The sequence below is a fragment of the Triturus cristatus genome, chromosome 9 (assembly GCF_964204655.1).
Source record: "Triturus cristatus chromosome 9, aTriCri1.1, whole genome shotgun sequence".
NCBI lineage: Eukaryota > Metazoa > Chordata > Amphibia > Caudata > Salamandridae > Triturus > Triturus cristatus.
The window spans coordinates 672,801,389-672,825,696 of record NC_140592.1 but is presented as its reverse complement, the minus strand read 5'-3'; the positions used below and the strand labels follow the sequence as shown (position 1 = coordinate 672,825,696).

The window sequence follows — 24,308 nt, the reverse complement described above, 5'->3', positions numbered from 1 at the left end:
TATGCCATCACTGCACCACTGGCAGTCATTAACATCTGACAGTTTGGTTATGCAAATAGTCCAAAGGGGCTACTCCCTCCCTTTTGTGACTACCCCTCCACCCATGCCACCTACTTACGACTGGCTGACGGAGGACCACCTCTCATTGCACAGTCAGGATGTGCATGTTCTCTTGGCTAAGAAAGCCATCGAGAATATGCCGGCATCACATTCCCACTACTTTATGGTGCCTTAGAAGAACAGACAGGCACATGCATCAAGAAAAGCTTTTGCGAGTCCTTGACCCGTAAGCAGAGAATCGGCTAGGGACCAGGGTTCAATTCCCTATGCGGCAGGGTTGTGGACCAGGGTCAAAACGGACTGTGGAGAGGTGTGGCTCACTGGTTAGAGGTGGCAGACCCGTAAGCAGAGAATCGGCTAGGGACCAGGGTTCAATTCCCGATGCGGCAGGGTTGTGGACCAGGGTCAAAACGGACTTGATAATTCTCGCCTCGGTACCTACTCTAATCAGGAACACACTCGGCAACTCTGGGCATTAAGCTTGCCTCATCTCTACAACGGCCCCCCACAGACGCCAGGGATGCCTGGTTTCACCTTGGAGATACCCAGAAAGGGACCATCTCACAGGGAAAACCAGGACGGGTTCCCCAGCGGTCTTCAGCGCCAGGATACTCCATGGAGTCACAGTGCGCTTTACAAGTACACCCACATTTACATTTACATTAATTGCGAATATTAAGGAATCGCAATTAAGGACGCGCAAAAGCCTATGCATGTGGGAATCGCTATTAAAATAGCGATTCCTTAACATTCATTAATTGCGACTCACAAATTGCGAGTCGCAATTAATGAATGGCTTCCCATTCATTCCTATGGGCCTCCAGGCCCATAGGAATGCATTGGAGATTGCGGGAGCAATTTGCGAGTACCAGTAGGTACTCGCAAATTGCTCCCGCAATTTCTAGGGTGCAAGGGTGTCCAAATAACACCCTATTGCACCCATGTATGTGAACTTTGCACACATGTTGCATACACACATGCTCTAAGGGCATGTGTGTGCGCAACATGAAATTTAGAAAAATGCAAATAAGTGCATTTTTCTAAGTTTTAGCAAATTACCATGAAGTCCAGCTTCATGGTAATTTGCTCCCACTAATAGCGAAATCGCTATTTTTTAAACTTTAACGCATTGCATTTAAGGAATCTCAATTAGGGATTCCTTAAATGCAATCGCTATTTAAGGAATCGCTATTTTGAGATTCCTTAAATTGCGATTTTTGCATTTGGGATGATGCATCCCAAATGCAAAAATACCGGTCGCAAAGGGGCAGATTCTGAGAATCTGCCCGTTTGCGACCGGTTTTGTGGTTGATGCATGTGCCTGAGAGACCGTACTCGTATCCTAGCCTCCTCCTTCTCAATCTCTTCCTCAAAAAGGAGGAATTCCAGAAGCTCATACTCGCACAATTTCTTTCTGCTCTGGACCCAGAAGACTGGATGGTAGCATTAGACTTGCAGGACACATGTTTCCACATCCCTGCCCTGCCTCCTCACAGATGATACCTGTGGTTCACTGTGGACCAGGAGCCCCTTCGGTTTGCCGTGCTCCCCTTAGGCCTTACCAGCTCCAGTCATTCCCTACCTTGACGATTGGCTGTTAAAGGCGGGCTTGTGCCAGGCAGTCATCTCCCACCTTTAGTCTGCTGCGAACTTTGTGCACATGCTGGGGTTCATCAACGTGCCGAAGTCACACCTGACTCCTAAGACATTCCCTTTCTTCTGAGCTGTTTTGGACACAGTGCAGTTTGGGGCCTATCCTCCTGAGCAGCGAGTCCAGGATATTCAGGGTATGATACCGATGTTGCAGGCTCTTTCCTGGATTTCAGTGAGAATGCCCCTGAGGTTGTTGGACCTCATGGCCTGCATCCTGCTTGTGACTCTTGCCTGTTGATATACTCGAGCTCTGCCGTGGGACCTGAAGTCCCAGTGGGCGGAGCATCAGGGGAATCTCTCCGGCATGTTTCAGATGTCAAAGGGAACTGCAAGGAATCTGCAGCTGATGAACTGCAGTTGGGTCAGTGGCAGACCCCTCTCCCTTCCCCAACTGTAGTTCATTGTTGTGAGAGATGTGCCACTTCTGGGACGGGGTGGACATTTGGGAGAGGTGGAGATATGAGGACTCTGGTATCCATTGGAATCCGAGCTCCATATCAACTTGTTGGAGCCTTCGGCAATATGCTTGACACTGAAGGCCTTTCTTTCCTCAATCGGGGGAAGTTTGTTGCATGTGTTCACTGACAACACCATTGTCATGTGGTTCTCCATCAAACCGGGTGGGGTGGTGTTGTGGACCCTCTTTCAAGAGGTTCTACGTCTTTGGACATGGTGAGCTCTCTGTACACCAGGGTGGATGACCACAGCCAAAGATTCCTAGCAGATCACAAATTGCGTCTCCATCTGGAGGTGGTGTAAGGACTCTTTCAGCAGTGGGGAGAGCCTTGGATTGATTTGTTTGCCTCTGCTGAGAACGTGCAATGTTAGCAGTTTTGCATGCTGGAGTTTTGCAGCGTGAATCTTTCTGGATTCACTATGCTGTGCATTATTCCGCGATCTTGTGGTTGGGTCCGGATTCGTAGTCTTTTCTTTGGTTTTTCTTTTTTTTTTTTTTGTAGCCCAGGTGGGCGGCGACGACCCACCATTTGGTGCACCTCCCGTGACGTCGTCGTGCTTCCTGCGGAGGTCCCACCTTTGGGGCGCCATCTTCAGGTTCTTTTTTCCGCCGTTGGGTCTGGATCGTCATCGGTAAGCTCCAGAATTACAATCGAAGGAAGAAGAAAGAAAAGCGACTTTTGCCGATAAATACTACGATGATATCACAGGAAAGGAAGAGATTTCATCAGGAGCGCGAAGAAAGGAGGTTCTGCGCCTTTTTCTTCGACGACCTTGGAGAATGCGCACTCAGAGGCCCTGAGCGCAATGGACAAGACGCCATTCAAGTTCTGCCCAAACTGCCACCACAAGTTCGCGCAGAAGGACCAGCATCCGGTCTGCAACCTCTGCCTACCGGTCGAACACCAGAGTAAGGACTGCAACGCCTGCTCAGCCTTCGCGCCGAAGACGCTCCGGGTGAGAGATCGGCAGAGAAGAGCCAACGCCAGCATGGATGGCAAGGGTAAGGCCCCGTCGCTCTACGATCTGGGCCTCTCCACGGACGACGAGGACAACGTCGCCGAGGCAGCCGAAAACTTCACGGTCGTAGAGACCGACAAGAAAAAAGAAGACTAGGTAAGAGAATCGTCGAGCGCAAAACAGAAAATACCTCAAACACGAGGGTGACTCGAGAAAATCAGAATCTAAGTCCACGAAGGGAGCCCCGGCGCCGAAAAATTCGACGACCAAAGGGGGAACCATGGACAAGAGGCCGAGCGGATCCTTCGAAGAGGACTCCCTGGTGCCGAAAGACGACGAAAAGCAAGGGTCGTCGAAGACAACCCAGGAAACTGGACGATCGACGCAGAAAGAACGGTCGACGTCGACGCAAGTTTCGTCAAAGACCCGCGGTCGACGCCGAAAGCATCTCCGAGATGGAGAAAAAGAAGAGGCGGCTCGAGGCCGAAATGGAGAACATCCTTCAAAGGAAGAAGGAGTTCGACGCCAAGATGAAGGATTTCAAGATTCCAACGGTTCCACCGACGGACGTCGTCGAGGTCGAGGTCGAGGACGAATTCGACACCGAGGGCCTGACGAGGGATCTCGAAGAGAAAGCCGAGACCTATTATGACGGCGAAGCCGAGGAAGAAGACCAGCAGTCGTTCTACGGCTCGGCGCCATCTACCAGTCACGACATCGAATGGCAGGATCTCGACACCGAAAACCCGGAGGAGCCCGTGGACACGTACCCTTCGAGGCTTTCGCCACCCGACGACATCGGGGTGTACAATATGGTGGTCAGGAGCGCAGCGACAGCCTTCGGAGTCAAACTCGACGAAGAGAAGCCGAAAGCCGATTTTCTCCTCGAGACCCTGCTCCCCATCTAGACGAGGAGCCAATTCCTCCCCATGCTACAAAGTGTCATGAATCAGGGGAGAGAAGCCTTCAAGGAACCAGCGACCTGCCGTTCGATCACGCCCAGGACTGAGAAGAAGTATAAGCACTCTTCCCTGGACCCCCCTTACATCAAAGGTAGCGTCACCGCCGACTCCATCATAGCTTCCACGGCCAGCAACTTCGGGCCCACCACCTGACAAAGAGAGCAGGAGGATAGACCTCACAGGAAGAAAAGTCGAGAGGAACGCCGCAATGCACTGGCGCATGGCGAATTCCAATGCACTCCTCAATAGACACCAGTACCTGCACTGGGACGAGATGGGGGAGCTAGTAAAGCACCTCCCCGAAGAATACCGCCAGAGAGCCTCGCACCTGGTAGACGAAGGCAAAAACATCGCCAACTCCTGTATAAAGACGGCGTTGGACGGGGCAGAGACTTCAGCAAGACTCATGGCCATAGGGGTCACCGAGAGAAGGCATGCATGGCTAAGAATCTCGGGATTCAAACCGGAGGTGCAGAACAACATCCTTAGCACCCCCTTCAACGGAGAGACACTGTTCGGAGCAACAGTAGACGAGCAACTCACCCAGCTGAAAAAAGAAAACGAAATGGCGAGGTCCATGGGGGCCCTACAGCTGAGGGGAATGAGGCGAGGCAATCCCTCGAGGAGACCCTACGGTAGGGGAGGAAGCCAGCAGGGGGCGTCGCACTAGACGTTCCAGCAGGGTCAGCAGGGTGAAAGTCACGGACAAGGTCAACAGAAGCAAAACTGGCAGTACCAACCTCGGGGACAGTCCTTTCGCGGGAGAGGGAACGGACGTGGCCAGAGGAGGAGAGGGGGTGACCAGCCCTCATCAAAGTGACTCAGCACGCAAGAGGACGCCTACCCTCGACATGCCCCCAAGGGTGAGGCGCAAAACAGTAACATCGGGGGGGGAGAGAAGAATCAAAAGCCTACGAGCATACAACACCAGTAGGCGGAAGACTGAGGTTCTACCTTCAGGAGTGGCGGCGTATAACCACAGACAAGTGGATACTGAACGTCATGCAGTACGGATACTGCGTAGATTTGGAGAAAAAACATCCAAACAGGAAACCAAAGGGAAGGCAGAGATCGGCTCAAGAACTGGCCCTACTCAGAGAAGAAACACGGAAACTTCTAGAAAAGAGAGCCATAGAGGCAGTGCCATTCAGAGAACGCAACAAGGGGGTCTACTCAAACTACTTTGTGGTCCCGAAAGTAGACGGAAACCTCAGACCCATCCTGGACCTGCGGTACCTAAACAAGTTCATCAGAACGCAAAGGTTCAAAATGACTTCGCTGCAGGAGGTACTGCCCCAAATAAGAGACGGGGACTTCATGGTCACCGTGGACCTCAAGGATGCCTACCTGCACATACCAATAAACAGAAGACACAAGGGCCTTCTAAGGTTCAACATCGACCAGGAACACTACCAGTTCACAACCCTGACCTTCGGATTAAAATCGGCGCCAAGGGTTTTTACAAAATGCCTGTCGGCGGTCGCGGCCCACCTACGAAGGCAGGGGATACACGTCTACCCCTACTTAGACGACTGGCTGGTCAAGGCAAACTCACGCGAGAAGTGCGAGAGGCACGCAAAACGCGTAACAGACACTCTCACGAATTTGGGGTTCTCGATTCACTGGGGGAAGTCATCGCTGGAACCGGAGCAGGTGAAGATTTTCCTGGGGGCAAAAATCAACTCCCTGAACAGTACAGTGGTGCCCAGCGACAGGAGGACAGATGCCCTGCTGAAGGAGACGCGGCTCTACCAGAAGGGGCGAGCTCTGACAGTGAGGTCAGTGAGCAAGATGATGGGGATGATGGCGTCGTGTATCCAGCTGGTGCCGAATGTACGCCTGCACATGAGACCATTCCAGGAATGGCTACAACAGCAATGGTCGCAAGCAAACGGAAGTTGGGAGGATCTAGTGGTGGTTACGCACGCAGTGCAGGAGGAGATAACTTGGTGGAACAGAGACAACATGACAGCAGGGAGAAGCCTGACACCACCAAACCCAACAATGACCATTACCACGGATGCATCGCAAAAGGGATGGGGAGTGCACATGGACAACCTCAGAGTGAGGGGTCTGTGGGCTCCAGCAGATGCGGTTCGCCATATCAATTACCTCGAGTTGAAAACAATCCTGCTAGCCCTGAAGGCATTCCAGAGGCACCTGTACAACCAGAGGGTGTTGGTTCAAACAGACAACACCACGGCAATGTTCTACATCAACAAACAGGGGGGGGCACAGTCGTTCCCTCTCTCCTCTCTGGCTCAGGAGATTTGGAGATGGGCCATACCTCTCAGGATAGATCTACTGGCAATTCACCTACCGGGGAAGGACAATGTGGAGGCAGACTGGCTAAGTAGGCAGACCTCGGCATCGCACGAGTGGGAGCTCAATGGCCAGGAAACGGAGAAGCTTTTCCGGAGATGGGGAACTCCCACAATAGACCTATTTGCAACACGCCAAAATGCAAAATGCCAAAGCTTCGCGTCCAGGCAACCAGATCAGCAATCCCAGGGAAATGCCCTATGGATAAGCTGGTCGAGGACATTTGCCTACGCCTTTCCACCGATACCCCTGTTGCACAGAGTGCTCGACAAGTGCAGAACCAGCAACATGACTCTGATCCTAGTGGCTACGCAGTGGGCAAGGCAGACATGGTTCTCACAAATTCAAGAAATAGCACAAGGCAATCCATACAGGTTCGAGAGGAGAAAGGACCTGCTCTCAATGCAAAACGGAGAGGTCCTGCATCCGGAGCCAGAGACCCTCAACCTGGCGGCATGACTCCTGAAGACCTAGAGTTCGCACACCTAAGATTGCCTCCGAGCACTATGCGAGTGCTACGGGAGGCAAGGAAACCAACTACACGAAAATGCTACAGCGCAAAATGGAAGAGATTCACTGTGTGGTGCAGGAAGAAGGGCCTGCAAAACAGAATGACAAGAGACTCAACAGTACTGAGGTACCTCACACACCTTCTAAAGAGTAACCTCTGCTCGAGCTCCCTAAGGGTACACCTAGCGGCGATCGTTGCATACACCAGAGGTGAAAAGGGTGGAAGTTTCTTCACTTCGCAGGTGGTGAAGAGATTCATGGAAGGAGCCAAAAGAATGGCCCCTCCGAAAAGGTTGCCGCCGCCGGCATGGAATCTAAACGTGGTTCTGACGGAGCTCATGAAGGCACCGTTTGAACCCATTCACAAGGCCACACTGCAAATGTTGACGAAGAAATCGGCCTTTCTAGTGGCCATTACCTCACTACGCAGAGTGAGCGAGCTTCAAGCACTAACACTACAGGAACCCTACATTCAGATTCACAAGGACAGGGTAGTCCTGAGGACGGACCCACACTTCATGCCCAAGGTGGTGTCGGCGTTCCACATGAATCAGAGTATTCAGATACCAAGTTTCTTCCAAAACCCGACTTCAAACGCAGAAAAGGCCCTGCACACCCTCGACGCAAGAAGAGCGGTGATGCACTACATTGAGAGAACCAAGGATCTCAGGAAGTCGAAGCAGCTCAATCCAAAAAACTAAGAAAAGACTACGAATCCGGACCCAACCACAAGATCGCGGAATAATGCACAGCATAGTGAATCCAGAAAGATCTTCAAGCTGCCAAACTACACCGACAGGTAAGAAACTATTCGTTTCCAAGGCGACTCCCGCTCGGAGACTGTTTTCATCTCAAGTGGAGCTCCGGCTTTACCCCTTTAGTCACAAGGACTCTATTGAGCAAGTGGAGGTGCTTAGTGCTTGAATCCCGAATTTGTTACACAGGACTGAAAACAATGCCTCTGATTTAATAGATGGCACCTAAACACCCAGAAGCCACAGTTCTGTATTGTTTTAATTCCAACAGTTCATGATTCTCACATTCAGCAAGCTGCATGCACACTTTTAGTCACCACCAACACTGATGCAGAGAATTATATATCTCTTCTTGAGTAAATACAGCATAAGCTGCAGATAATAAATGCCTAGTTAAGTCATTCAAACTATGAAAGCTTGCAACCTAAATTAAACTCAAAAGCCAACATTATATGAGATCAAAATGCAGGTCAAGCACTCACTTACTAAATTAATGAAACACTCAAATTAATTTAGGGCACAACATGGTCTGTACATCAAGGCCTGTGTCATATGTAATGTGGCAAACACAAGGAGATGATGGATGGAGTGCTGAATTTCAAACACTCACCCCTAGTCACAGATCTGGGTTGAATCCATCATCGTTCTTTAGCTCACTTCGCCACCCCAGTTCAGATACAGTCTTGACCCTGTGCCTCATGGGAACAGTCCAGCCCGAACTGCCAAGCCTTGTCTTCCCTGGACCGAAAACAAGCATCCTGGGACCGGTTTCGGGTTCATAACCCTTATCAGCCAGGCTATCTTGAATCCAGTGGCAAAGTGAGCAAGGGACCCACGTCTGGGCATACCCTGTGAACTTAGGACGAACAAAGCAAACACAAGGAGATGATGAATGAAGTGCTGAAACTTTTTAACCACTCACCAGCAGTCACAGATCTGGGTTGAAACCATCATTGTTCTTTAGCTCACTTCGCCACCTCAGTTCAGAGACAGATATATGCAAATCTGTCTTGACCCTGTGCCTCATGGGAACAGTCCAGCCCAAACTGACAAGCCACGTCTTCCCTGAACCGGAAGCATCCCGGATTCAAGCTAGCCTGGCTGATGAGGGGTGTTACCCCGAAACCGCTCCCAGGATGCTTGTTCCCGGAAATGTCACACACTCAGCGGCTGAACTCAGACCAATTGTTTGTATCAAAAATATTTTGTTAGTTGTATTTTATTTTTAGAGCCAAACAGGACTTGGTACAGGTAAATAGAATTGTACTTTTCAAGACCGATTGATCAAAAAAGTTGGATGAAAATGACTTTTGTTACAGGTTTGTAAAATATTTCAAAACCGTAAGTATTTGTAAATTCTTTGAGATTACTTTTCAGATTACTTTTTAGAGTACTTTTTTGATTACTTTTTCTTCTGCGCGTGATATGACTAGATAACATACTGGGACATTTACTAGATAAAGGTAAGTAAAACAGTTTTTCATGAAAACACATTTTCTTATGATTCCATACAAATTCAACTCCACACTTTGAACCTTTTCAGAGGATAACAGTCAATTCAATCCTATGGAGAAAAATGAGGTTATCGGCTTGCAGGTAAGCAATCAGTCTTTGTGGTTGAGTTTCTGGGATTAGGGTTCCCCCAGGGTGAGGGTTGGACTCAAAAAGTACCCTCAGCGGCACTGGGGTGCCCGGGTGCAGAGTGCTGAGGCCAAATGTTAACCTATGTTGGCGTTGTTAAGTCTGCTCTTGGGAAAGCCACAGGATTGAGTGGTTCACGGATTCGGCCGGAGTCACAGTCTGGCTCTTGAGCAAGTCTGGTGCGCACGTGAGAGAGTGTCTTTGTAGGGAAGGCAAGGCAGGTCCTCCGGGTTCTGGGGGGCTGTTTGCTGCACGACACACCAGGATTCTGCTGGAGCAGGTCCATGTCTAGACAGGTCGGTAGGGCTGGGACCAAGGCAGTTGGTGTCCTTCTCTTTTTCCTTCAGCACAGCTCTTCAGTCCTTCTTCTTGCTTATCTAATTAGACAAGGTTCGGGCTTGCCCCTAAATACTAAATTTAGGGGCTTTTCAGGTAGGTACAGGTTTGGACCAATGGGCCCCTCTATTGGGGTGGGTACTCCCCCTATTATGCCTCCCTCCAGTGGGAGGGAGGCATAAACCTCTCTGGTTAGCTGGGTCCCCACTAACTTCAAGATGGCTGGGACTGAGAGTTGCAATTCGCCTCCCCACCTGAGAAGTGGAGTTGGGAAAGGTGGGGACACCCCCCTCCTATCTTGGTTTTCCCAACGATTCTCCCTCCCTAAGTGGCGGCTAGAACCGGTGGGGCCAGTTGCTGGGAGCAGCAAATGGCTGGATCAGCTCACAAAGGTGGCAAGCCTTTAAAGCTTCACCTTCGTGGACCCTGCCCATCCCCAGGGAAGAAGCTTGACATCTCTGCCCAGGATGTGCTTTGTTTCAGGACCCAGAGAGCGGATGGATCTCGATCCAAGGGTCCAGAAATATGTCTGGGTGTGGCAGCTGGTGAGCAGCCACTCAGCAAGGCCACTAGAGTTAGGTCTTTTTCAGGGGGAATCTCTAAGATGCCCTCTGAGTGCATTTGTCATTAAATCCCACCCTGGCATCAGTGTGGGTTTAATGGGCTGAGAAGTTTGATACCAAACTTCTCAGAATTCAGTAAAGCCATTATGGTGCTGTGGAGTTCGTAATAACAAACTCCCAGACCATAGACTCTTTATGGCTTTACTGCACTTACAATTTCTAAGAATGGACTTAGACACTGTAGGTGTACAGGGCTCATGCACCTGTACCCTCACCAGAGGTAGTGTGCACCCGGCTAGAGCGGTGTCTTACCTATACCATAGGCAGTGGGTTGTAGGCATGGCACACAGGTATGTGTGCCATGTCGATTCTTCTCTATTATCTGCACCAAAACACGCAGCCTGCAAGGTTGAGGGAGATGGGGGAGTTTGTGACCATTCTCTTAAGTTAAATCTAATCATTTTAAGTTTATGGTCTTTATTCAAACTTTTCCCTGTTCCCTGAATGTCTACTCCTGTGCATTTCAGTGGAAGAGAAAAAACGTTCTCCGTCAGTATGTTCGGTTTGTTCAGTTTTTAAAACATATGAGGTATGAAATGACAGTGTGAATAGTCTGAAGAAAGACCTGTAGAAAGAGAATGCTGATAAGCATAGGGAAACTTCATTTAGTGTTTCCAGCACTTTAAAATTATACAATGGCATAAGCGACTAAACTCTATGCTTCCTTACCTTTGGCAGTTCAAACTGCATTTACAGTGGGCCATCCATAAAACCCTTATTTTGTACATGTACTCCAGCCTGTACCCCAAGAAATGCATTACTTATTTTAGTGCAAACAGAACACCAACTGTATTTGTAGGTGTGACGTGCCACCTAGCCCTCGCTGTACATGCTATGACAGAACATTGAGGTTTTTTGAATGATGTAATAGGAAGATTTTCTGCTTGCACTGACATAGAACATAGGCTTAGCTCGCGACAAACCACATGGACTACAGATTAAATTGTAGACTGGTTTGAAATTGACTGAATTGGATCTATTCACTATATGCTGTCGGTACCTGCAGGGGCTGCATGGGTGCAAGCCCCCCCCAAATTCTTAAAAAAATGGCCTAGTAATTACTTTGAGGTTGTTGTAGTACAATCCAGTGCTTGCCCCTGCTTAACATACTAATAACTGACATACACGCTTATTAGTTGGAGCTAATTATTATTGCTTTGCTCTTTCCTGCATCCATTAGTTTGTCACTTTCTTAGTGCTAAAAGTCGCAAACTCTGGATTTTTGCAACACTAATTACCATATTATTATTAATAATCTAGTAAGACATCATGCTGGTGATCTATCTACCATGTCGCTCACAGATAAAGGTATGGATGCATTGTGAACCAACCTTCGATGGAGCATCACTAACATTTGCCAGGTGTACAGGGAAATTTGCTAGGAAAATATTGTATAATATTGGTGCATGCACACATCCATGTTTACCGCCGCTCATCTCTAACATTTTCCTGTTCACTTGGTATTGCTTAACAAGGCAGTTTACTCTTTTACCAGAAAAAATGGTTCTTTTGCCAATTGTTTTACACTGAGATAAGCTAGATTGTTATACAGTTCTGAAAGGAAGATAATCTTAAAAAGTGAATAAGAGGCCACACTTCCATTCCTTACTAGTTCCCCCAAGCTTCAGGGCTTCTTAAACATTTTCACTGTATGGTGAAATCACCATTTCCCTCAGATGAACCACTAATTTGCTGTCTGGCTGCTCTTTATCTAGTATTGTACTGCAAGTTAATCTCTCATGTACTTTCCCACATTTAACATGTCCTCAACAGAAAAACAGGAGACGCAGAAACCGCAAGAAGAAAAAGAAGGTTGTAGTCAAGAAAGAGCCTGCCAAAGCTAATCTCCCTCTTAAGAAGGACTCGTCACATGACATGGACACTGTTGTTGAGATTGAGTATGTAACAGAGGAGCTGGAAATCTATGATCCTAACTTCATCTTCTTCAAGCGAATCTTTGATGCTTTCAAGGTAAGATTGGGGTTTTTCAACAATCATCATCTGGGTATGCCTACTGATAGTATTTTGTGAGAATTTAGTTATCCAATGCACAAAAAGGTTCTGATACAAAGAACACGTGTAGCTCAATGCTGTATTTGAAATATATCTTCATCCAACGGTTAAAATTGTACTCGCCCAGCTATCTCCTCCACTGCCACACGATTATGATGATGTCGCCTGACTGTTGTTTACAGCCCATTTGAGCCCTCATGATCTAGGATTTTAAAAGCGATACTTTCAGTAACCATGAACCATCATGATGGTTCATGGTTACTGATTATCCTTTTAGTTGCATAAGATAAATAAGCAGCAACTATGGCTTGTAGATAATATTGAAAAAGCTTGAACTTAAAGCCCTTGTGACACCACGACAATGTTGCTGTGCCTGACTTTCAAAAAAAGAAGGGAAATCCAGAGAGAAAATGACTCTCTTGAAAGGATTTCCCTTCCCCTACAAGGCTCACCTGGCATGACGTTATGCACTAACTTATCTACTAGTGAGAAGTGAGCAGCATACGTCGATGTGCCTACTCTTACTGCAGTCTGAAAAAAAAAAATGGACCACCTGTGCCAGGGCACAAAACAGAGCCCACTAGAGACCTGGTTTGAGGCCTCCTTTAAAAGACTGCTTATGCTCAGCACTGGTGAGACCCGGCCCACTTAAAGCCCTGATCATACCTACTATTGACTTTGCAAATCCTCTGACTGCCTTTCTCTTTCTGTCCCTCTCTTACCAATTTCCCCATTACTCCATTATTGTCATGGCGTGTGTATCCAAATTGCAAATTTGCCTTAAGCCCCTTAACATGAGTTGTATGTGTGGAAATGCACTGTCTTTTCAGTTTTGTAACCAAAAGTTTGGAGTGATATTTGGCGCTGCGCACAAGCGCGGTCTGGTTCCTGGCGCACATAGCCATGGCTGCAGCACACAGAGACCCTACACTGCCGCACACAGAGGAAAAAAATTAGTGGGAACATTGATCATGACCAATAAAAACAGTGAAAAGAACCTAAGAGATGAGACTGCGGTGTTGGTCACATGAATGGTAGCTGCTAAAACTGGATTGCTTCTCCTTTGAGCTTTCACTGAAATGTTGTACAGTTCTTAAATTTCTGCATTCAACTTCAAAATTGAACCTGCAGCCTTTAGACTCTTTCCCTGTAATGCTCAAGTAGAGCTGTCGAAGTGAGGGAAAGAAAAGTTGAGGCTTTTTCTGCAGCTTATCTTTTCCCACTATGTCCATAAAATGGAGCCCAATCTGTTCAACAAGTTAAAGATGAATCGTAGAATCAAAAAAATAATTAAAATGGAGACAAGACAAAAAACAATTTCTAGTAAAGTAAAATAATACCATAATCGTTGATTGATTTTTTTCATTTGGCATTATAAAGGTCTTGGTTTCCAGACCACTTCCAGATAATTTTTTTTTTTTTAATGTGAGTATTTTGTATGAGTTCACGTCACCAGATCAATTTATGGTATTTAACAGCAGTTTCACAGAACTTTGGTTAATCTGTTTAATTAATTTAATCTGTTTAATTAACTTTGTTAATTTTCACAAATGTCATTCTTCTGCCTATAGCTCACCGATGATGTAAAGAAGGAAAAGGAGAAGGAGCCAGAGGCCGACAAGGTGGAAGCTGTAGTCCCAAAGAAACGGTTCGAGGAGGAGCATAGGGACAGTGATAACTATGACAGTGATGATGACGATGTAAGTGGTGGACTCTTTCAGCTTGTTGTGGCATCTTTGCTGTCAGCTAATGCAAAATGAAGTATCTGCGCATATTCATGCCCCTCATGTCTTAACAGGGTTTACTTCGAATGTTATCTTTATCTTAAATTTTTGGAGCTCTCTCTGAACTATTCACCATGCCAGACATTTTCTGTAATGCAAACAGAGATATAGTAGCATATGTCTCTTGTAGAATCATGTCAGTATTGAGATACTCTGTACTCCTAATTACTGTAACTGATATGCAGCTCATGTGACAGCTAGGCTACACATTACTTATACCTCTGACAAAACAATTTGTTTCGTCTTATGTTCTTCATGTGGTCCAAAGTTACGGCCTTAGTGACAACAAATTGCTGTGTTAACAGTTTTAGCCATTCCGAGATTTAAAAACCTGATCTGTTAGGATGAGACCATAGTTTACTAACTAGAGTACATGATTAAAATACACATAGATACACTTCTCTCAAAATTAGCGCACACACTCTTCAAAATTTCATATCTGACAGGAAAGAGAAGAGATGGCACCGTGAAAAACACACCTCGACCCTGCTCTCATATTTCTGTGTAACCTACATTCCACTAATTATATACTACAACCACCCTGCAAGGGATCATCCCCAGAGTCATAACCTTAGCATAATTACCAGTAGTCAGGCTAGACCTCTGAAACACCAAGTTTTTATTTTTCTTTAAACGAGACATGCTTTTCTGCTTTGAACTTTTTCAAAATAAATATGGAGCTATAGTAAACCTCATAAAACTGTAGCTTCTAAAAATGGGTGTCTCCTGCATTTCATATTATGATTCTGTGAGAATGGAGATCACTCCAACTCAGAGATCGGCTCACTTAAGGACAGTGAGATCTAATATCAGGCAGTCGTTTCTCATTTGTTATTGCTTTGCAACTCAACAACAATACAAAGAAACACATTTGATGCTTCACACAATCTTTTTTTACCTTGCACATGTATTCCAAAACATTTGTGAGCTAACAATGGTTGGTCTTTTACTGTCTTTAGACTGTAAAATTAGCTTTTTCAAATTTTGCAGCCAGTGTTGTGATAATGATGAGGATAGGAACACCAGATTCTTGAATATAATCAGTCTGCATGTATTCCATCTAAGTTTCCTTCCTAAAGTAGTCTTGGGCTTTCATGTTAATTAGTCCATATTACTCCCAACCAAACTTTTTTGTTTAGATTTCCACTCCCAACGTAAAGTCTCTTCATTTATTAAATAAAACTTCTGAAATTTTTATCCAGACCATCAAAAAGAAATTAAACACAAGGGTGATGGGAGCAAATTGATTAACCTCCCAGCACAGTTCACTCCTTAGCATTATGTCAAATGCAATGCACTTTAAACGCTTACTTGAGTTTTTGTCGAAGTGTTTCACCAAAGTTGGTGCAGGTTTGTTCTGCCACCCCCCTTGTGTTTGAAAAGTCTCCCCCAATCCCGTGGTGCTCTTCTAGGGGGTAGTGTGGTCAAGCAGGATTAGGCGTGTTAGACATCTGCAATAAGGAGATCCACGGCAATTTATGAAAAATAACACATCTTAATATATATTTAAGCACCAGAATCAGTACGATCAGGTAAGTACATTTCATGATAGAAATATTTTCAGTTTTCAAAAGTCGACAAAGTGCATTTTTCAGAGGCGGCAATGTTATCCTGTGGAGGAGAAACAAATACTGCATATTAGATATGTTCGAGGCATATGAGCTGCTGCAGTCACATTATTGCATTAGATCGCCGCCTAGTGTTGGGTCCGGATGTTGCACGTTGTTGTCTTGGAAGAGTCTTCGAGATCTCACGAGATAGGTGACTCCTCCCCTGGACTACAGTGCGCATGGACAGCTCCTCCATCCTCAGATTGTTTTTTTCCGCCATCGGGTTCGGATGTACTTCTGCGACGCCAACTTCGACTCCGAAGTTTTCAACTTTCTTCACGGCAAATCCAAGTATCTCGACGGGATTGTTCTCCGGTCGATACCCTAGAACTTTACGAGACTTTATTTCTCACATTTCCATCGACGCAGGCCTCCGGGCCTATCGACGCCACTCGGGCCCATGGAAAGGACCTCCTACAAAAAATGTCCCCAGTGTGGTGCTAAATACCCACACACGGATCATCACCCGGTGTGCAATAGATGCCTCTCTCCGGAGCATAGAGAAGAAGACTGCTCAGCCTGCGCACTCCGTTCCAAAAAGACAATCAGGAACCGAAAGGCCCATCGACAAGCGATGCATCGGCAAGCAGCGGCACCGGAACCGGACGATATCTTCGACGACCCCTCGGATGCCGAGGACTCGGTGTGAGAAAGTGGCTCTGTATATACTGTTCCCTAATAGGTACAGGGTGTACAGAGTCCACAGTCCCCCAGAGGCTGATAGAGGTCAAAGTTAGGTATGACCTTACTCTCAAAAGTGGTAGCTTGGTCGAGCAGTAAGGCAGTACCAGAGGACAGTGTAAAGCATTTATTGTACACACTCAGTCAGCAAATGGTTTCACACACTCAATAACTGAACTCTAGGCCAATGATTTGTATATATAAAATATATGTTTGTTTTATTTTTAGAACCACAAGGGGGTAAAGATATACTTTCTCAGAATGAGAGGTTGAATATAAATACTTTTGTTTCAAGCAATAAATTTGTAAAACAGTCACAGTTGGTTGCAATAAACAATCCTATTTCCTAAACATAACAATGCATTGAGCTCAATGGTAAATTCAGGTTATTTGTAATAAATTACTTTTCAGATTACTTTTGGAATTCCAGGTCTGGATCCTAGAACCAGCCTGGGGTCAGTATTCAGAATCAAGTGATGAAAGTCGACTTAATAACTGTAATGATTTTTAGATAATATTTAGCTATTTCAAAAGTTAGCACTTAGAAAATATTTCACAGAAAACATTCAATGGATCTCTATGGCAAGAAATTCAAATTGCAGGTAGAGTACTTTATCGTTACTTTAGTAATCCAGGACTGGGTGCCTAGACCCAGGACTGGGGTCCTTATCAAAAGCAGGTAAGTAATTTCGTTTGCAGAAATGGTACGATTTTAAAAGAATATTTCAAATTTGCAAAAGTAGACACTTAGAAGAAATTTCACAGAAAAGCAGACAATGGTTTCCTATGGGAGAAAAATGAGTTAGAAGTAAGTATAGTTGTGAACACTTTTCAGAGTCAGGGCTGGGCACCAAGATCCAGCACTGGGAGCTCACCTAGGAGCAGGTGAGTAAATTCGTTTTTGTCACTTGGCTGATTTTTGGTGAATTTTTGCAGTTTTGAAAAGTTCACACTTAGAAGATTTTTGAAGAAAAAGCCAGTCAATGTTACCCTATGAGGAAAATGAAGTTAGCGGTTTAAGGGTAAGTACTCGACTGGTAATGTTGAAATTCCGGGCATGGACTCAGGGGTCCCCCAGTGTCAGGTAAGTACAGTTGGTTCACCCTCAGCGGTTTCAGGACGGCCGGGTGCAGAGAGAGTTGGGCCCAATGTTATCCTATGAGGGATAGGGGGGCCTTGGTTGGTGGCTGCTGTCTGGCAAGCCACGCGGCTGTGGGAGCTGGGCTCCTGGTCACTTACTCAGGGCAAGTGGGGAAGTAGGTTAGAGTAGAGAGGGCACTGCCAGGGCCACTCGGGCGGCTGGGTGCAGGGTGCTTTTGAGCCTTAGGGCGCTCAATGGAAATCAATGGGAATGTTCCGGTTTGGAAAGAGACTGCAGGCTCGGGGACGAGGATGTTTCAGGTGCCACCACCACTTCGAGAGGTAAGTTGGGTAGTTGTAGGTTAGGTGGGTACCCCGGGATTGGGCACAGGGGGTCGCAGGGCGCCGGGTGCAGGGGTGCCTTTTGACGTCGGGAATCTTACCCTCTGGTTGATCGCGGCTGGGGTGGCACTTGGTTCTGAGGCTGCAGGCTTCTTCCGGGATGTCGAGGGGGGTCCTTGGGTGCCGGACTCGGGGTCACAGTCGCCGTGGGGTCGTCCTCAGGGTCTTTGTCCACTCCGGCACTGGCCAGGCTTGGCTGGTGCAGAGTGTGTTGGGTCCGCGGTCCCGGGCTGGTGCCAGGGATAGCAAGTAGGTTTCTTGAGTAGAGCCTCTACTCGTGGGAGTCCCAGGGGCTTAGAGCTAAAGGGTAGCCAGGTCCTCCGGGGTTGGTGAGGTTGCTGGCCACGTGGGATGCCGCGCTGGTGCAGGTTCGAGAGTCGACAGACCGGTAGGGCTGGGGCCAAAGCAGTTGGTGTCTTCTTCTCTTTTTAGCAGCTGCAGGGCAGGTCTTTGTTCTTCTTGCTCTTCTTGTCGTTTTTCTATCTGGAATCTGGGGAAGGAAGGTTCAGGGGGCCCCTAAATACTAGATTTAGGGGCGTTACAGGTAGGTGAAGGCCAGGGACCAATGGGTCCTTGTCCTGGGGTGGGTACACCCCCTATCCTGCCTCTCTCCTGTGGGAGGGGGGCAGTAGCCTAATCCTGATAGGGTAGGGCCTCCCATCTTCAAGATGGCGAGAGCCCGGAGATGTGCTTCACCTCGCCTCCCCCACCTGAGGGGTGGGGTGGGCAGGCTGGCACATCCCCTGTCCTTGTATGGGGTTTCCGGCCAAGCTTCCCGCCAGAGTGGGGGGTTGCAGTGGCCTGGGGAAACTCCAACTGGCGGCATGCCTTTGAAGCTTCCCTTTGCTCATCCTGGGGGAGGAGATTTCTCACCTCACCCAGGATGTGCATTGTTGCAGGCCCGGGAGAGCAGGGGCTCTCCCACCCAGGGGTCCAGCAACGTGTCTGCTGTGTGGCAGCCTGGGCAGCCTCAGAGCAGACGTGGATTGCAAGTTAGCTGTAAGGGGGCATCTTCTAAGATGCCCTCTGGGGTGCTTAGTACATTAAATCCCACACTGGCATCAGTGTGGGTTCAATGTGCTGAGAAGTTTGATACCAAACTTCCCAGGCTTCAGTGTTGCCAATATGGTGCTGTGGAGCTCGTGTTTGTCAAGCTCTCAGCACCATGTATTCTTAAATGACAGCACTGCACTTACAGTGCCCAGGAATGGACCCGGGTACTGTAGGGGCACAGGGCTCCTGCTCCTGTGCCCACACCATAGGCGTAATGCACCCAGCTAGAGGGGTGGCTGACATATGCCTTGGCAGTGTAGGTGATGGGCATGGTACACAGTGATGTGTGCCATGTCGACTCTTTGTTTTGTCCTGCACCCAGACACTCAGCCTGCAAGGGCAGTGTGTGTGTGTAAGGGTACAGGGCCTCTGAGGGTGGCACAATGAGTGCTGCAGCCCTTAGAGGCCTTCCCTGGTCACAAGGCCCTGGGTACCTAGGGTACCATTTACTAGGGGCTGACATGTGGCTAGGGTTTGCCAATTTGGAGTTTGTGTGGTTTAAGGAAGGAACATAGGCCCTGGGCACCTGATTGGCAGGAACCCAGGGTACACTCAATCGAAGTACATTCAGCAATTTAGCAAAAAGTGGGGGCATACCATGCAAGAAAGATGGCACTTTCTCACACAACCCCCCCCCAAACGAAAGGTGATGAGACTAACCTTGTCCTATGGAGTCTTCATTGTCTAAGTGGAAGAACCTGGAAAGTCCATCTGCATTGGCATGGGCAGTCCCTGGTCTGTGTTCCACTTCAAAGTCCATTCCCTGTAGGGAGATGGACCACCTCAGTAGTTTTGGATTTTCCCCTTTCATCTGCATTAGCCATCTGAGAGGTCTGTGGTCAGTTTGAACTAGGAAGTGAGTGCCAAACAAGTATGGCCTCAGCTTCTTCAGGGACCAAACCACAGCAAAGGCCTCCCTCTCAATGGCACTCCAACGCTGCTCTCTAGGGAGTAGTCTTCTGCTTATAAAAGCAACAGGTTGGTCTTGGCCTTCATCATTGGTCTGGGATAGGACCGCTCCTATCCCTAGCTCAGAGGCATCAGTCTGCACTATGAACTGCTTGGCATAATCTGGAGCTTTTAGAATTGGTGCTGAGCACATTGCTTCTTTTAGGGTGTCAAAAGCCTTTTGACAACTAACTGTCCAGTTAACTTTCTTGGGCATTTTCTTGGAGGTGAGTTCTGTGAGGGGGGTCACAATGGACCCATACCCCTTCACAAACCTCCTGTAGTACCCAGTCAAGCCAAGGAATGCCCTGACTTGGGTCTGGGTTGTTGGAGCTATCCAGTCCATGATGGCCTGGATTTTGGGTTGTAAGGGCTGTACCTGGCCTCCACCTACAAGGTGGCCCAAGTACACCACAGTGCCCTGCCCTATCTGGCATTTGGATGCCTTGATAGTGAGACCTGCACTCTGCAGAGCCTCTAAAACCTTCCCAAGGTGGATCAGGTGATCCTGCCAGGTGGAGCTAAAGACAGCAATATCATCAAGATAAGCTGCACTAAAGGACTCCAACCCAGCCAGGACATGGTTCACCAACCTCTGGAAGGTGGCAGGGGCATTCTTTAACCCAAAGGGCATCACAGTAAACTGATAATGCCCATCAGGGGTGGAGAATGCTGTCTTTTCTTTTGCTCCTGGGGCCATGCCAATCTGCCAGTACCCTGCAGTTAAGTCAAAGGTACTGAGAAATTTGGCAGCCCCCAATTTGTCTATCAGTTCATCTGCTCTTGGGATAGGGTGAGCATCTGTCTTGGTGACAGAGTTGAGCCCTCTATAGTCCACACAGAACCTCATCTCTCTCTTTTCACCCTGTTGATGAGGTTTGGGGACCAGAACCACTGGGCTAGCCCAGGGGCTCTCTGAAGGCTCAATGACCCCTAACTCCAGCATCTTGCTGACCTCAGCTTTGATGCTTTCCTTGACTTGATCTGACTGTCGATAGATTTTGTTCTTGACAGGTGCACTGTCACCAGTGTCCACATCATGGGTACACCAGCTTGTCAGACCAGGGGTCAGGGAAAAGAGGCTAGCATATTGTTGCAAGACTTGCTTGCAGTCAGTCTGCTGTTGGGCAGAGAGGGTGTCTGAGAAAATCACACCATCTACTGACCCATCTTTTGGGCTGTAGGATAGGAGGTCAGGGAGTGGCTCACTCTCTGCTTCCTGTTCTTCATCAGTCACCATCAGCATGGTGATGTCAGCCCTATCATTGTAGAGTTTAAGGCGGTTCACATGGATGACCCTTTTGGGTGTCCTGCTAGTGCCCAGGTCAACTAGATAGGTGACCTCACTCTTTCTCTCTAGGATAGGGTAAGGGCCACTCCATTTGTCTTGGAGAGCCCTTGGTGCCACTGGCTCCAAAACCCACACCTGTTGCCCTGGTTGAAATTCAACCAGTGCAGCTTTTTGGTCATACCAGTGCTTCTGGAGCTCCTGGCTGGCCTCAAGGTTCTTGGATGCTTTTTCCATATACTCAGCCATTCTGGACCTTAGGCCAAGCACATAGTCCACTATGTCCTGTTTGGGTTCTTGAAGAGGCCTCTCCCAGCCCTCCTTTACAAGACACAGGGGTCCCCTTACAGGATGACCAAACAGAAGTTCAAAGGGTGAGAAACCTACTCCCTTCTGTGGCACTTCCCTGTAGGCGAAAAGCAAGCATGGTAATAGGACATCCCACCTCCTTTTGAGTTTCTCAGGGAGTCCCATGATCATACCTTTCAATGTATTGTTGAACCTCTCAACAAGGCCATTGGTTTGTGGGTGGTAGGGTGTAGTAAACTTGTACTGCACTCCACACTCTTTCCACATGTGTGTTAGGTAAGCAGACATGAAGTTGGAACCTCTGTCTGAAACCACCTCCTTAGGAAAACCCACCCTGGTGAAGACACCCAGGAGGGCCTTGGCTACTGCAGGAGCTGTAGTAGTCCTAAGTGGAATTGCTTCAGGGTACCTAGTAGCATGATCCACTACTACTAGAATGAATTTGTTCCCTGAGGCTGTGGGAGGTTCGAGTGGACCCACAATGTCCACACCTACCCTTTCAAAGGGGACCCCCACCACTGGTAATGGAATGAGGGGGGCCTTTGGGTGGCCACCTGTCTTGCCACTGGCCTGACAGGTAACACAGGAGCTGACAAACTCCTTCACCTTTTGGTGCATCTGGGGCCAGTAAAAGTGACTCACTAACCTTTCCCAAGTTTTGGATTGCCCCAGATGTCCAGCTAGGGGGATGTCATGAGCCAAAGTTAGGAGGAACTCCCTGTACTTCTGTGGCACTACCACCCTCCTGGTGGCTCCAGGAGTGGGGTCTCTTGCCTCAGCATACAGTAATCCCTCTTCCCAATAAGCTCTGTGGGTACCACTGACATCTCCCCTGGCTTCTGAAGCAGCTTGTTGTCTCAGGCTTTCAAGAGTGGGACAGTCTCGCTGACCCTGGCACAGCTCTTCCCTAGAGGGTCCCCCTGGGCCCAAGAGTTCAACCTGGTAAGGGTCAAGCTCCATGGACTCAGTTCCCTCAGAGGTATCTACATCCTCTCCAGGGGGAGAGGGGTTCTGAGTGTTGGGCTGTACAGAAGCTGGTCCCCCAGTCTTCTTGTCCTTCCTCTTGGTTGGTTGGGCCATTATTCCAGGCTCCAAACCTACTTTTTCACCCTTCCTCTTGCTCTGTGCTCTGGTTTGCACACACACCAATTCAGGGATGCCCAGCATGGCTGCATGGGCCTTTAACTCAACCTCAGCCCAGGCTGAGGTTTCCAGATCATTTCCAAGCAGACATGCAGCTGGCAACTTTGGAGAGACCACTACCTGTTTCAGGCCAGTAACCCCCCCCCCAGCCTAATGTTACCATGGCCATGGGATGACTAGTGGTGACACTGTCAGCGTTGGTGACTGGGTAAGACTTCCCAATCAAGTATTGCTCAGGGGAAACCAGTGTGTCTTTCACCATAGTGACACTGGCACCTGTATCCCTCAGAGCTTCTACCCTAGTTCCATTCACCCAGGGGTACTGTAAGTATTTCTTCAAGTTGGGGGGCCACACAGCCACAGTGGCAAACTCCACTTCTCCCAAGGAGACTAAACTTGCTTCAGTGTGTTCCCAGATTTGCTCAGGGTACACCTCTGATCCCATTTGTATACTTGCTGCCCCAGGAGTGGCTGTACTGGGTGCCTTAGGGGCTTTGTTTTGGGGGCAAGATACAGTTAGGTGTCCCTGCTTCTTACAGGTATTACAAAAGGCCTTTAAGGGATCAAAGTTCTTCCCCCTATATGGTTGGGGCACATAGGGAGTAGTTTGGGTCCCACCCACCTGAACAGGTTTTTGGGGCCCTTTGGAAGACTCAGACTTTTTATCTTGGGGATTCTCACCACCTTTCCCCTGGGGAGGTTTTGTGACCACCTTCTTTTGGTCACCCCCAGTGGTTGTCTTGGTCACCCTAGTCTTGACCCAGTGGTCCGCCTTCTTTCCCAATTCTTGGGGAGAAATTAGACCTAGGTCTACCAAATGCTGATGCAACTTTTCATTTGTGCAGTTACTCAAAATATGTTCCTTCATGAATAAATTGTACAATCCAGTAAAATCCTGCACACCATGTCCAGCTAACCAACCATCCAGTGTCTTCACTGAGAAATCTACAAAATCAATCCAGGACTGGGTCTGGGTTTTGTGAGCCCCCCTGAACCTAATTCTATACTCCTCAGTGGTGAATCCAAATCCCTCAATCAGAGCTTTCTTCATGAGGTCATAGGATCCTGCTTCTGGCCCAGAGAGGGTCAGAAGCCTGTCCCTGCAGTTACCAGAGAACAGTTCCCACAGGAGTGCCCCCCAGAGAGGTTTCTTTACTTTCCTGATATCACAAGCCCTCTCAAAGGCTGTGAACCATTTGGTGATATCATCACCTTCCTCAAATTTAGGGACAATCCCTTTGGGGATTTTAAGGTCAGAAGTTTCCTCCCTATCCTTGTTTTTATTATTGCTGCCACCATTGATGGGTGCTAAACCCATCTCTCTCCTTTCCTTTTCTAGAGCCAGCAGCCTGGACTCTAGATCTATTCTTTTGGCCAGCCTCACAAGGCTGTCCTCTTCACTGGGGGGTCCCCCAGTGTTGTCTCTGGGACCAGAGCCACCTGTGTGGTCTCTAGGTGCCCAGATGCTATGTCTTGAGTTGGAGGGTATGGGTGCCATCTCCTCCCTAGGGAATAGTATGGGGAGGTTGCTGTCCTCCTCCCCTGTTTCCCTTTCCTCATCTGACTGGCCATCACCATGTTCAGATGGGTGGTCTTTAGCATACTCAGCCAGGAGCTCCTGGAGCCCTTGTTTGGATGGATGCTGACCCATTTGTAAATTTTTGAGTTTACATAAGGACCTCAATTCCTTGAAAGACAAGTGTAAGTAAGGTGTGAGGT

At 48.0% G+C, this 24,308-nt stretch overlaps 1 protein-coding gene across 1 annotated transcript in view; it reads left to right on the top strand.

Moving 5' to 3' along the window:
- The window catches only part of SF3B2 (splicing factor 3b subunit 2), a 355,029-nt gene that overhangs the window by 110,662 nt on the left and 220,059 nt on the right, over positions 1-24,308 (top strand). Inside the window, exons 9-10 of the mRNA XM_085625740.1 lie at positions 12,052-12,249; positions 13,863-13,991. Coding sequence (XP_085481866.1) covers positions 12,052-12,249; positions 13,863-13,991 — 327 coding nt within the window. The remainder of the gene's footprint in view (positions 1-12,051; positions 12,250-13,862; positions 13,992-24,308) is intronic.